The sequence below is a fragment of the Zootoca vivipara genome, chromosome 10, assembly GCF_963506605.1.
Source record: "Zootoca vivipara chromosome 10, rZooViv1.1, whole genome shotgun sequence".
Classification (NCBI taxonomy): domain Eukaryota; kingdom Metazoa; phylum Chordata; class Lepidosauria; order Squamata; family Lacertidae; genus Zootoca; species Zootoca vivipara.
In genome coordinates this window covers 70,331,000-70,345,909 of record NC_083285.1, presented here as the reverse complement: position 1 = coordinate 70,345,909, position 14,910 = coordinate 70,331,000, and the positions used below count along the sequence as shown (strand labels likewise).

Sequence of the window (14,910 nt, the reverse complement as noted above, 5' to 3'; positions counted from 1 at the left end):
CAGGAAACACCATCAAAGCATTCTTGACATATGCCTGTCAAGCCTCTGCTTAAAGAACTCCAAAGAAGGAGGCTCCACCACACTTCTTGGCAGCAAATTCCACTGTCGAACAGCTCTTACTGTTCTTCCTAATGTTTAGGTGGAATGAAGTTGTTTAGCTTTTTTATGATTTTACCCCAAAGTTGTTGAGCTTTTTTTTAGGGTTGAAGTTGTTGAGGGGCCAGATTAATGCAGGCCGCATTAGGCCCCCGAAACGGACCTGGCCTGGGTGATGTCCTCACAGTCCCCCCACAACAACCCTGTGAAGTAGGCTAGGCTGAGAGGCAGGGACTGGCCTCCCACATCACCCAGTGAACATCATGGCTGAGTAGGGGGGATTTGAACCAGGCCCTGGTAGTGCACTAGACTCTAACCACTACACCGCACTGTCTGTCTCAACGTCTGCATAGATGTATTTGCATATGCAAATTTAGGACGACCCCTTGGACCGCACCTCACCCAGCGTACAAAACGCACAGGATTATATCCTTCTTCCCTTGACGGAACAAAGAGCTAAGAAGCAGCCAAAAGTTTTCTTATAAATTTATTACATAATAATAATTGTAATAATAATAATAATAATAATAATAATAATAATAATAATAATAGAAACATAGATCTCTCTGTGTGTGGGGGCGTATCACAAGGTCAGGGGTCGGGAGGTGTGTGAGCTCCCCCCCCACTCCCTTACTCTGTGGAAGGAGAGATCTCCTCAGGAAATCCATATAAAATAAGGGGTGAAGTCAAAGAGACCCTGTCAATAAAAAACAATCAAAGAAACCAAAGGGCACAGGTGGGTGGGGTGGGGTAGGTGGGGGTGGGGTGGGGTGGGGGGGGTGACAGACAGGGGAGGGTGAGACCGGGAGCTGCTTTGGGTGAGGGTGGGTGTGCCTCTTCTGTGGACAATTCAAAACCGCCCTTAAGTTTTGGGGCAGCAGCCAAAACAGCGTCTCACCTCGGACGGGGGGGGGGGGGGGATAATGGCAAGGTGCCGGGGGGGGGGGGGAGGCGATGCTTCGCTTGCTTTAAAAGTCTAGAGATGGAGGAGTACAGAGAAGTGATAGATTTGAGTCAGGACCCCGAAACCCAACACCCTGAAAACAAAATAAAAATATTTCCAGAGCAACAACAAAAAATAAAACCTTGTCCCCAATTTTGTACAGAAGGTAACAAAAGTCATTGAGAAGCCAATGAGAAATCACAGTTAGCTCCGTGTGCAGCTGCTGTTATCGCCTCCTGCGCCCCCCCCCCCCACTGCTGCAATACTGGGGAGGGGGCGGGGTTGGTTCCCAGGATGACCCTCGCACTTAAGATGTCCTAGTCAGGCTCCTTTTCCCTGCCTTCCCCGAAATGGCTTTTTGGAATGGAATGCCCTGGAGAGAGATTTGGGGTCACCTCACCCAGGAGGGTAGGATAATATCCAGACAGATCTATCTACAGAGACCAGCCAGAGTCCTTTTGCTTCAGCTGGGAATGAAACAGAGAGGGAACGTCAAGCGACCGAGCTGTCAGGGGCCTCTGCAGAGCTGCCATCTTGGAAAGGAACACCACAAAAGCGGTTCTTCCCCGCTTACATGGCACGAGACTCACATGGGAGACTCATGAGGCTACGGAACAAGGAACTCGAGACACAGCCTGTGGCAATTTTCTCCTTTTGTCTCCCATCTCAGGCCACAAATGAGAGGTCCTTCAGGATTCCCCCTCCTGTCAATCCCTCTTGCCCAAAGTGGGAAAACTCCATATTGGATGCAGCCCGCCTAAAAGCAGCCTGTCCAAGGAAGGCCTGGGAAGCAAGATGTCGCCCAAGGGCACTTGCTGCCTCTGGCTGTTCTCCCTGGCCCTTTTCATTTGAGGGTGGGCCATTTGAATTTTTTCAGGTCTCCCCCATCAAAGGAGAAGAGGGCCTTGTGCCCCTGATCTCTCGCTCCTGCTGGAGGCAAGGGCTGGAGAAGGATGCTGTTTCTAAGCTTTCCCACCCAGGCGAGCTTTCCCAGCCCAGAAAACTCTCTTAATAATTTAATAATAATGCTATTATTTATACCCCACCCATTTGGCGTGAATACCATTTGGAAGTAGCGTTGTACTCTTTTAACTATGGCCGGATCAAAAGGGGCTGCTTCAGAGAGACACCCCTTTCCCCCACAATACACTTTTTGTGCTCACAGCCAGACAGAGCTCAGCTGACCAGAGCTTCCATTTGCTCTGTGCAATGGTCCTACTTTAGCAGCTGCATTGCAATCAACTTAACACAGAGTCAAAACGATGAGCAATGCCCCGTAATGAGAGGGAGATGGAGCCTTTAACCTTCCCAGCTGCGCAAATGAAAAAGTGAAAATGAGGAGAATGTGAAGAACTGAAGACACGTTGCCAAGTCTGAAATCACGAATCTAACCTGCTGGAGGATCGGTGGACAGCTATGCATGTTGACTCGGATCCAAGTCCCATTGACTTCAGTAGGGCTTACTCCATGGGAAACGCACAAAAGGGGTTTCAGCCTGAGACAGCCCAAACTCTGGGTGGTATTTATTTCAGGGGTATTAATCTTGCAAAAAGGGGAGGCTTCTGAAGTGTTCCCATAGGATTTGGCGGGTGCATTGGCCAAGCATTTGGACTCTATATTGTTTGGGGTCAGTGGGAGAGCCGGGAGTTCAATTCAAGAACATAAGGAGGGACGAAATGATTTAAAGTCTCCTTCAGCCCTTGTGTTCACTGGCTCAAAACTCAACATTGCGTTTCCCTATTTGCTACCTTACAAGAGCACATTCTGGACTGGGCGCCCAAGGTTGCTGGGTGCCATGGGAGAGGAGAGCGCTCTTGCCCTTCCTGGTCCTGCTTCCTGGTCTCCCCCACAGGGAAGTTTCTGGGCCCCGCGAGAAGAGGATACTGGACTAGATGGGCAGTTGGCCTGATCCAGCAGGCTTCTTCTGATGTTCTTAGGTGGTCTACATCGGATTCGAATGTCTTCACAATGAGGTGGACAGCAACCAGTATCAAGGAGGGGGTCCAGCATCAGGTTACAATGTGGCAGGTGCAGGATTTCGGTTGGGCGTCACTTTCCTTTGTGCTATGCCTGACCAGGACTTAGCCGTGGTGTCCCCATGGCCTCAGGCGCAAGGCCTCGGGCTGAGCGTCGAGGGGATCACGCAGTGTTCGCAAACACAGTTACGGCTGCAGCTGCTTTAGTGGGGAGGAAGCTGAGCAGCCTCCGCGCAAGGGGAGGCTCAGCTGGCCTTCGAGACGAGCAGCAGGAAGCAAGAACCCTGCAGTTCTCCAGCCCTCATGATGAGGGGACAGAAGCGTTGCAGGGTCAGAGAGCTTTCCTGAGGGAGGGAGGAAGAAGGCGTCCAGCTTTCCCAGTCCTAGAGTGAACTTCCTGCAGACAAGTTCCATTCTGCAGTCTTCAAGCCTCCATCTGCGGGATGAGGCTGTGTGCAGGCAGGCGGGCGGGCAGGGTCTCCTTGAGTCGTCCCAGAAGCAGCTGCGGAAGGGACAGAGACCCAGAGCCCACGGCAGGCAGCACGGGCTGCAACAAGGCACCTGCACTCAGGCAAATAGACAACCAGAGAGACTCCAACCGGTCTCACGGACGGCAGGTACCACGAGGGAGGGAGTAGGGTGGTGGTGGCATGGCAGTCAGTTTCCATCGAGTGAGGCGCCCATAGCCATTCTAGAGCAGCGGGCTGAAAATGGTCGCCGTTTCTCTGCCCACGTGAGAGGCACTAGCTGGGCTGCAGGGTGGGGATGATGGGGGGAAAATGTAGGCTTGCAGTTGGAACGAACTTTGGCAAGCATGCAGCGGGACTGAGCAGCGCAATGGAGCAGAAGCCAGAAGGAAAGAGGGATGGTTGGTGCCCCCTTATTACCTGGAGATGGCACTCGTTTCTGTAGGGTTACCAGGCATGAGACTGTGACTCTACTGGATCAGGCCAATGGCCCACCTAGTCTTGCATCCTCTTCTCCCAGTGGCCAATCAGATGCCTGCAGTTAACCTCCAAGTAGGACCTGAGCACTAGAGCACTCTCCCTCCTCCTGTGGTTTCCAGCAACTGGTACGAGACATTAGAGGGAAGCAACCGAGGTAGCTGCCTCGGTGGAACTACTGTGGGCCTGGGGTGTCTTGGAGAACCAAATGCCATCTCTGGCTTGCAAGGCAGCAGAAACAATCCCCTCGCGTGACCAAAGCACTGAAATGTTGGAAGAGACGTCAAGCATCCTCTACCCCCCCCCCCCGTGATGCAGGAATGTCAACTAAAGCATCGATGGCAGATGGCCAGGTTGGGCATTAAACGGGTTGGCATGCAACTTAACTGTGAAGGCAAAGGTGATGTGGGGGCCAGGGTGAGTTATTGGGGTGGACGGAAGTAGGCAAGCGCAGGGCAGCTGGTGGGAGAGGAGAGCGCCTGACCTTTCATGCTGCCCATTCTCCAGACCTCTGAAGTGCTGTGATGGGAGCAGACGACCTTCTCAGAACATGCTTGGCCTGCATCAATGTGGAAGGCAGAGAGGCACCTTCTGGTCAGGGGAGTGGTGGGTGGCTTGATGGTGAGGGGAGGGGTTTGGGGGTGGAACGGGATCAATGAGACACTGATAAAGCATGAGGATGGGTTAGGACGAGGGAACGAGCAAATCTCTCAATCATGCCTTCTTTTTTTTATAAAACAGTAACGAAGTCTGCATGAAAATTCACCAGCGTTTTAATGCAAACACATTTTTGTATACAATTTTCCTCCGAAAGCTATTCCCCCCCCAATTTTCTTATGCTATTTTAGGCATAGCAAGCACATTTTATGCACACTTTACCCTACCTAGCACATACATCTTTACACACATTACTTGGTTGGAGAACACTACGTTACGAAATTTGTAGAAGTGCAAATTTCAAAGGATGGTTGTGCTTTGGCTTACATCTCATTTTGGCAAGTGGGACTCGGGTAGGTCCGCCTTTAAATGCAAACGGATACCAGAGAAGGCATTGAGAGAGAGAGAGAATTGCTGCATGAGGTGCCACCTGCAAAACCCTTTGAGTCGCAGTATATTCGCATGCAGCTAGAGTACCCAAATATAAAGGGCTTGGGAAGCACAGCAAGGCATGCACGGAGCACATATTAGATGATGCAAGAGTTAGGTAGACCAAGGCAATGTATACGGGTTATTGTCATTCCACAGCTGGGTATCTGAGGACAGTTTCGCTAACAGGCAATGAATGCCGATGCCAAACCAATGTTAAGATGGTATGATCTGGTGGTGGCAGCATCAGAGAACAATTTATGGTGGTGGGATGTTGGAACACAGCGCATGCTTGTGCTTTAGGGCAGCCTTCCTTATCCTTGTGCTCTCCAGATGTTTCGGAGTACAACTAGCCCCACCAGTGCTGCCGTAGGATGGCCAAGGCCTCTGGAGAGCACCAGGTTAGGACTCTGCACAACAAAATGGTCCTAGGTTTTAGCAACGTCAGAGGTGATGCTGGCCATGCCTTGGATCAGGGCCACCTTGCAATGCCCTGTTTCCTGCCTAGATTGTAGGAATGGAAGATGAGGCCTGTCAGATTAGGCAAGTAGCCCATCTAGTCCAGCATCCTGTTCTCAAAGTGGCCACCAAGATGCCCCATTGGCAAGCCCAAAGGCAGGGGCAGAGCACAAGAGCATTCTCCCCTCCCATGGTTTCCAGCAAACGGTGTCCAGAAGCATTGCTGCCTCCAACTGTGGGAGCCGAGCCAAGCTGAGCCACCATGACTACTAGCGACCGATAGCCTTATCTTCCTACGTGAATTACGCCAATTCTCTTCCAAACGTCTGTTTTATTCCAAACAAAGTAGGGCGTCAGTTGTCAGATTCTGGATTGACAGAGATGGCAACAATGACCTGGTGTTTTGTGGGGCTGGTAGTTCTCAGTGCTGGGTGATGTGGCTTCGCATTTCATAGCCCAACGTCCTGTTGTTTGAAAAGGAGAAACTGATACCTGACTAATTCCACGATCCTAAACACACACACACCATGGAGTAAGCTCTAATGAACACAGTGGGATTTGCTTCTCGATACCCACACAGATGGTGCTATAAACGCTCGACTATTCAGCACTAGGGTAATGGACCATGATGTGCCAAGATGGTGTTTATGCTCTGTGCTCAGATAATGCTGTGGGTAGCAGAAAGCACGATTCAGCTTATAGCAGGTGTAAAACAGGTTACAGTCTTGGAACAAGCTTGGAAGGATTACAAATATACCAGGTCAATTCATATTCCCCTTTTCTCAAATGTGCTCTTTAGAAATCAGATGTGAAAAAGTGAAATGTGTAGCTAAGGCAAAGACAGACAAAAAACCCCCCACATAACTTTGAGAAATGGGGCAATGGCGGCAGCGGCGGGAGGGAACCACCACCTGTGTTAAGCCAAACTTTTCTGTGTTACAATATATTCCATAGGTTCGAAATTTTGGATGGAGCACAATTGTTCCATCTTTCTAACTTCCCACTATTGTGAAAAAGTGTGTGAGTGAGAGGGAGGAAGCGAGCTAGAGTGTGCAATTCACATTGCACATTCAAGTGAGTCGAATGCCTTCCCTCCAATCATGGCTACGGAGGCAGTGAAGGGGCAATCACTGTGCAAGGGCCACTGTGGGTAGAATTGACAGTCCCCTTGAAGCTCAGAAGAGGCTCCTGTGCTTTTAAGAGCTCTATGGCACGGAAGTCCACACAGGTGCAAATCCTTCCTGATGTTGAGTTGGTTCCCCCCCCCTCTCACACACACAGTCCTCCCCCACCAGAGAAATGAGCAATTCTACTTGGTACTCTCTTTTACTAGGCAAGTATTTAATCCCAGGTGGCAGAGTGCTGCTCTGAAAGGGCAGAGGGAGAGCCCCCCAGCCCCTCAGGCTCTGCCCTAAGCCTTGACTACAGAGAAGAAACTTGGAACAGCAACCCCACCCTCGCCCAGCAGCAGGAGCAGTTTGCAAGCGAGGATGCCCTGGGGTGAGGAGACTGGCCAGCTCTCTGATAGCTTGCCCATTCCTCTACTGAAATAAACTCCGAAAAGTTCAGAGATGTGTGAGGGTTGGCGAGGATTTCCCTTCTCCTCCCCTCTAGCACCAGAAGAAATAATGCCATAGCTGCCAAGTTATCCCTTTTTTTAAGGGATTTTCCCTTATGCTGAATAGGCTTCCTCACGAGAAAAGGGAAAACTTGGCAGCTATGAGTAATGCCTTTTACAGAGGAAACTGACACGGGAGTTGGCAGTCTGCTTCCCAAAGCCCCCTACCCTCTTTGGAGGGGAACCATTCCCAACCATTCTTGCATGGACTGGGCCAAAGGGCCTACACACAGCCACGGTGGAATGATAAAAGGATATGGAGATCAGCACCCACAGGTGGAGCAGAAGCGTATCTGAGGGAGTGGGCTTTCTCTGGTCAAAGAGCTACCCACTCCCTCCTTCTAGGCCCCAAAGAGGGAAGGCAGTATGAAAAGTGTGTCGCCAGCAAAAAAGTGTGGGGTCCCCCTCCAAGCTCAGGGTGCTGGAGGAAGGCAGCTCAGGGCGGCCTTGCCTCTTAGGTGGGAGCAGAGTTGCACCTCCAGCTGTGCAGTTAGGGCCAGATGGAGTGCATAAGGAGCACAGCTGACCGAATAAGAGGCACCCAGTTGCACAGGCGGCAACAACCCCTCCTTTCAGCTGTGGCAGCCCCCTGGTTTGCAGCCCCCTTCACTAGCAGAGACCAACAAGAGGGTTGGTGCAATCCCCAGATGGCCAGGGTGTTCCTATAGGTAGAGCGAACCTCCTACCTGGCCCCAGTTCAGTGGGCTGCCCCCTCCAGCACCTGGGCCTGGATTTTTGGGGAAGGGGCTTTGCGACCACCCACAGCCTAATCGCTTTCCTAAAGGTGTGGCTCTACCTCTGACTTTTCCTGCCTCCACAACTGGGACTTCCAAGGTTAGGTGTATCTCTCTCCCCCCCAGCAAAGAACAGATTGGCAGGGGCACTTTTGGGGGGGGGGTGTGGCCACTCCCAGGACCAGCCCTGCAGCTCTGCCCAGCAAGAATGGAAGACTTGGTGTGTCCCCAAAACCAAGTGCAAAGTTGTCTTGTTTTTTTTTTATCACCCCCACCCCAACCCCGGCAATTCTTTAAAATTCAGAGCGCCCGAAAGGAGCTTTTAAAAAGACTCTCTCTTTCTTCTTTTTCTTCGTCACATTCATTGTCAGTCACTAAAAACTCCCGTAAGTGTTGCAGGAAGGAGCAGCGAGGGCCCCCACCCCTCCTCCTCTAGCAAGATATAGCTTTAGTAAACCATAACAAAACAAGGTGGCTATAGAGATATAGATATATAGATATTTGTTCTTTTTTTTCCTTTTCAAATATATAGCTGATTAAAAAGATGCAAAAGATGAGTGACCAGGACGGAGCGGGCGGGATCCCCCCGGCGCTGGCACCTCCTCGCTCGGATCACCAGCAGATCTATGGAAATGCACAGAGATTATAGAGACTCCCTTCGACGCGTCCCCACGACAACCCCCCAGAGAAAACGTGACCTCCCCTCCCTCCCCCACGAACGTTGGCAAAGCAGGAGCTGCTGGGTTCCCCACTTGCCTCCCTCGGATGCCCCAAACATGCTTTCCTATCCATGCGACTTCAGTCCCCCTCTCACCAGGGCAAAAGGAACAGAGTCCTCAAAAAGGCAGGTCCTTCTCATCTCTCTCTCTGTGTGAGTGTTGCGCTCTCACTCTCCCTTTCTCTCTCTCTCTCCCCCTGGTCTTCCTGGCAATCTTCTGGTCTTCCTGGCAATGAGACGACCTTCTTGGGGGCAATATGTAAGTATGTTGCATGGGGGAGATAGGGCTGCTGATGCAGCCTAGGGCAAAGGTCTCCTTTCCTGCCCTCCTGGTGGCCAGGGCAATGCTCCGAGAGTGCGCCCTGGGCCTGTCCCAACGCTGTCCCCGCTCAGAAGCTGCTGTCCAGCAAGAGCTCCAGCGCTCTGCTGAGTTTCCCGGGAATCCCCAGGGGACAGCCACTGATGGTGGTCTATTGGGACCTGCAGGATGCGCACCTGGCCATAAAGATCCCTCCGAGCTGGCAACTGACCTCTGGAAAGGCCAGTGAAGCCACACCCCAGAGCCACAATCAGCAATGGCTGCTAGCGGAGAGCTCTTCTGGGACACCATTTCCACCTGCCTCAACCCAGCGGGCCTAAACTGATGGGTTCCTGTCCTGCTAAACAGCCCTCTTCCTCCTCCGTGCCACCTGCCTGCCACCCTATGCTAGCATGCTCCACATGGGTGCAAAATCTTGGGAGGAGCACCCCTTTCTGCCCCCCTGTCCTGCAGCAACTCTCTTGGGGAAAGGTGCCTCAAGCGATTTACAGCCCAGGCTTCCCCACCCTGCCCAACGAAAGGGCCAAGCCAGGGCATCTTCATGCAACATTCTTGCTCCCCTCCGAGGCATCATGGCTCTGATTGCATGGGTGCCAGGGACCGCAGCCCACCCTGGGGTGTCAGAGAGAGGGAAAGAGAGAGTTGGCGCTCGCCAGTTCCCCGCCCTTCAGTGCAGTGGCCAGAGTAGAAAGAGAAGCCATTTGGTTCCTGTTTGCTAGTCTAGGGGTAGAACTGCCCCCACTCCACCCTCTGGGGGGTCGGCCCCGGCGGTGGCGGCCAGCAGCGCCGCCCAGGACGGTCAGCTGTCCACCAGCTGCTTGAGCGCCCGCTCAATGTTCATGCGATGCCCGACCCGCGTCACCCCCAGCTCCACAAAATCCTCCTTGGTCAGGGCCGGCAGGTGGGTGCCCTCGATCTCGTTGTCCTCAAATTTGTCCCGGTGCTCCACCAGGTTGATGCTCTCCAGCCAGTCCCCGACGTCGTACTTGTTCCACAGCTGGAGGGGCTTCTGCATGAAGGGCCGAGGTGGGTGGAGGGCGTGCAGGGGGCCCCCCGAGGAAGGCGAGGGGGACGGGGACCGGCTCCGGGCGCTGACGCTCCTCACCACAAAGCGCACCTCCTTGGGTTCGTGCGGGATGGAGAGGCTGGAAGATTTGAGGATGGTGGGCGGGGTGAGCCCGTAGGGACGCACGGAGCTCAGCGGGTCTGTCCTATCCAGGGTGGGCTTTACCGGGCTGGGGGTGCGGCGGGTCACAGGGTAGCGGCTGCCGGGACGGACGGTGTAGGTGGTGCCCGAGCTGCGCTGCGAAATGGTGCTCAGTTCTCCTAGACTACTGAAAAGTCTGCGGAGAGAGAATTGGACAGACACACGGAGAGAGAGACAGAGAGAGAGAAAGAGAGAGAGAAGGCAGTGGTGAGGGAGAAGTCCTCAGACACCAGACACACACACACACAGACACACACACACACACACACACAAGCACACACATACGCAAGCACACAATCCACACAGGAGAGTAGGGCGGTTGTGATTCTGCAGAGCCCACAGCAGATTCTACCTCACCCACTCCCATGGCAGTCAAAAGCCCAGAGGCCTCAGGCTCTCGTCTTGTCCAGTCACAGGGACAAATCTCTCAGGTAGTTCTCTAGAATGTGCACCTCCTATCTCTGAATCGCTGGCCTTTCCTAGGATGGTCCGGGGAATCTCCTCCTGCTAGCCCCCAAATCTCCCCAGAGATCAAGACGTCCTGGACAAGCCCAAAGCAGGAAGTCTATCCTGACTAGGGCACCCACATCTCTGAGGAGCCTGACATGCAGCAGAGATTTGCACAGCGGGTGGATCTTCAAGGAAACATGATTTGGCCAAGGGAGAGGCCTCCTTGCTTTTCTGCTATCCACCCTAGAGTGTAATTGCTGGCTTTCTAAGAAAAAAAATATGTTGCTTGTTCCAAAGATTGGCCCCTGTAACATTTTTAAAAAACAAACAAACAGGATCTAGGGGGGCTGGGAAATAACTGTCCAGTTCGTTTTGATCCCGGTAAGAATAGTAGGTCCCATCACCTCCTGGCAAATAGAAGGGGAAGAAATGGAGGCAGTGAGAGATTTTACTTTCTTGGGCTCCTTGATCACTGCAGATGGTGACAACAGTCACGAAATTAAAAGACGCCTGCTTCTTGGGAGAAAAGCAATGACAAACCTAGACAGCATCTTAAAAAGCAGAGACATCACCTTGCCTACAAAGGTCCGTATAGTTAAAGCTATGGTTTTCCCAGTAGTGATGTATGGAAGTGAGAGCTGGACCATTAAGAAGGCTGATCGCAGAAGAATTGATGCTTTTGAATTATGGTGCTGGAGGAGACTCTTGAGAGTCCCATGGACTGCAAGAAGATCAAACCTATCCATTCTGAAGGAAGTCAGCCCCGAGTGCTCACTGGAAGGACAGATCATGAAGCTGAGGCTCCAATACTTTGGCCAACTCATGAGAAGACAAGACTCTCATGAAAAGACCCTGATGCTGGGAAAGATTGAGGGCACTAGGAGAAGGGAATGACAGAGGACGAGATGGTTGGACAGTGTTCTCGAAGCTACGAACATGAGGTTGACCAAACTGCGGGAGGCAGTGGAAGACAGGAGTGCCTGGCGTGCTCTGGTCCATGGGGTCACGAAGAGTCGGACACGACTAAACGACTAAACAACAACAACAACAACAAGAATAGTAGAAAGCATTATGAAAGGCAGAACTACCAAGCATTGATAAGAGCAAGTTTTGCTGAAGCAGAAGCAGCAGGGCTCCTGCGAGTGTTAAGTGCCCTCTCATTAACTTTTTACAGTAGTTTGTCAAGGAGTGTTTTCGCTGGACACAGAGTACTTGGATTTTCAAAATGCTTTTGACAAAATGCCTTGCTGAAAACTCCTGAGTAAGCTTAGCAGCCAAGGAAAAAGAGGAGAGGTCTGCTTGTGGACGTGGAATTGGTTAAGTTGCAGGAAGCAGAGAGTCGGAATAAATGGAGTGTTCTCCAAATGGAGAGAAGGAGGAAGTGGAGTCTCCCAAGGATCCGTGTTGGGACCTGTGCATTTTAACTTGTTCATAAATGATATAGGAGAAGTGAGGTGGTCAAGTTTGCGAATGACCCTGAACTGTTCAAACGAAAAGGGGCTGGGACACACAAATGGGGTCTGAGCTGGTGGTGTTTGGCCAGGAATGAGACTTTGGGGCCACAGTGGAGAGCTCAATGAACAGGCTGTGAAAAAGCTGAATTCCATGCTAGGGATCGCTAGAAAAGGAACCGAACCTAAAACTGCCAACGTCATAATGCCATTGTACAAATTTATGAAGCGTCCACACATGGAATATTGTGCACAGTTTTGGCCCCCTTAACTCAAAAGGACATTGTGGAGTTGGAATGGAGCGATTCTCCCAAGAGGAAAAGTGGCAGCATTCAGGAATATTTAGTTGAGAAAAAAAGGTTAAGTGGAAGCAAGAGAGTGGTGTGTAGGATTTTGCACGAGGTGGAGACGCTTTTCACCATCTCATAACCCTATAACCTGGGACCACCAAATGAAGCTCAGTGTTGGGAGATTCAGGACTGAGCGAATGAGCCACTTACTCACTCAGTACTTGTCTGAACTGTGGGACTCATCCCAACAAGACTTGGTGATGGCCACCGGAATACCAGTCTCTGGGAATCTCCAGGGGAGGAGAGGGCTGCTGCGCTCGGCTCCTGCTTTTTGGCTTCCCATTGGGTCATCTGTTTGGCCACTGCGAGAAAAGGATACTGGACTGGAGAGGCTGCAGGGCTCTCCTTAGGCCCTTATGCCAGGAGGGCCTTCAAAGGCTCTCCAAAAAGGAGACCAGTAATTCGGACGAGCCATTTGGCTTCAGCTTTCGAGTTGCTCTGTCTCAGTTCAAAAGGAATCTGGCAAAGTGGATTCAAGTATCACTTGTGATGCTGCCCCTGCCTCTTGTGTGGATGTGGGAGGGCACAGAGAGCCCACACAAACCACTGGGACAGGGAGTGGCGCTATTTGGTGGAGGAACGAGGGCTGGGGCTCTGGGTATCAGCCAACAGGGGAAGGGGGACTTTCTGAGATTGCGAAGAGGCAGGGGACAAGCCTGCTGCTCTCTGAGAGCACAGCTCCTTCACATGCTCTCAACTCGGGAGAGGACCTCTTGTCTTCAGGCTACGAATTCTCACTGCTTCATTGTTACATGCCCCCAGGCTAACAGAAAGTCTTGGGCCACCGCCACATTTCCAAAGGTTGAACCAACACCCTCGTTGCACCAACACCTTCCATTGCTAATCTGCATTATTTTTGCTGAATATGACAATGTGCTTTGAGGCTCGCTCACATCCGCATTCTCTGGATGTTCCTTTGAACAGGAAGCCACCTGCTCACCTGATCCCTCTACTGCTGAGAGCCCCTGCCAGACCTTGGGAAAGGAAGGATCAAAGGGCCACTTGCCTCTAGGCCAGACTTCCTCCCCGGTTTAGGGATTGGGGCTGAAGTGGGATGGAAGCCTGGGGACTTGTCTTGAGATAAGAGCTCAAGATGGGTGGGCATTGGGGTTCCTCTGGGGTGTGGGGGTGGGGAGGGCAAATGCTGGCCACAGGCATGGAAGCGGGAACAAAGGCAAGTGTTAGTCGGGGAGCTTCGGCCAATGCTTCATCTCCTGCGAAGGTAATGGGTGATACTTTAAGCACTATAGCATTACATGTGAAAAGGATCTAGGGATGTTAGTAGACTACAAGCTTCACATGAGTCAACAGCGTGATGCAGCAGTCAATTAATAATAATATTAAAAATAATAATCTAGGTTGCATCCACAGAAATATAGTGTCCAGGTCAAGAAAGTGATAGGACTGCTCTATTCTGGGCACCACAATGTAAGGGCATTAATAAGCTGGAACGTGTTCAGAGGAGGGCAACCAAGATGAAACCAAGCCTTATGATGAATGGTTGAGGGAGTTGGGTATGTTGAGCCTGGAAAAAGAGGCGGCTGTGGGGAGATAGGAGAGTCATCTTCAAATATCTCAAGGGCTGTCCCCTGGAAGATGGGAGCAGGCTTGTTTTCTGAACTCACGACTTCAAGTTACAAGATAGGAGATTCCGACTAAACATCAAGGAAGATGGTAAGAGCTGTTCAACAGTGGAACGGACTCCCTTGGAAGGTGGTGGCCTCTCCTTTCTTGGGAGGTTTCAAAGCAGCAGTTGGATGGCCACCCCTCAGGGATTCTTTAATTGGAATTACTGTATTGCAGGGGGTTGGATTAGATGACCCTTAGGGAGATTTCCCCCAACTCAACAATTCTATGACTGAAGCCTTCATCAGATGCTTTGGGATGTGTGGTGTGCGTGGATGGAGATGGGTGAATGTGGAAAGCATTCCATTCATACGGCTTCTTCATGGGGCTGCCCATCTAGCAAGACCTGAGAGAGAGCCCTGAGCTCAGCCCTTTACCCCACCTTATGAAGCTTGACCAGTGGTAACCATGTGCCGTAGCAGTTTTAATCTCCCAATTTTGCATTTCTCGATCTACCTGCTTGGCCTCTTCCAGACGGTGCTGCAGCTTCCAGCTCTTACACTCTTAAGAGCAGCCAGCAATAAAATCCCTGCGCCACGAAGGCCCTGTACTCTTCAAGACAAGTGTAGGAAAGGAAGAAGAGCTGGGTCGCTGGCCTGATCCAGCTGTTATGCTATTACAGCTTTCCTAATCTTGGCAGCCACGTCAAGACCACTTATTCCGGGATAGCCAAGGATTAAAGTGGACTGTCTGCCTTTCTGTTTGCAAGCACTAACAATTATTAAAAAGAAAACCTTGCATCAAAACCACCTGTCCATTGTACTGGCACGGAAAGTCTAAGAACTTGTTGCTTTTTACAACTGCTTGCGTTGGACTGATCCTGGCATCCAGGAACTGCCCTTGGCCTGCAGCAGTTCAGCAGAAGCCATGGGACGTGTTTGCAGGGAGCCTTACAACATGGTGGTCGTTCTTTTCATGGGTGGGCTACGCGAC

General features: G+C 51.5%; 1 protein-coding gene across 6 annotated transcripts in view; it reads right to left on the bottom strand.

The window, feature by feature from the left end:
* Positions 1-1,047: 1,047 nt before the first annotated feature.
* SHANK3 (SH3 and multiple ankyrin repeat domains 3) overlaps positions 1,048-14,910 on the bottom strand; it is a 425,727-nt gene continuing 411,864 nt past the window's right edge. For 5 of the 6 annotated variants that reach the window (XM_060279323.1, XM_060279324.1, XM_060279320.1 and 2 more), the window contains one exon: positions 1,048-10,236. In XM_060279323.1, the coding sequence (XP_060135306.1) occupies positions 9,693-10,236 (544 nt within the window). In that variant the 3' untranslated portion in view covers positions 1,048-9,692. The remainder of the gene's footprint in view (positions 10,237-14,910) is intronic. The other variant, XM_060279326.1, reaches the window with a different exon arrangement.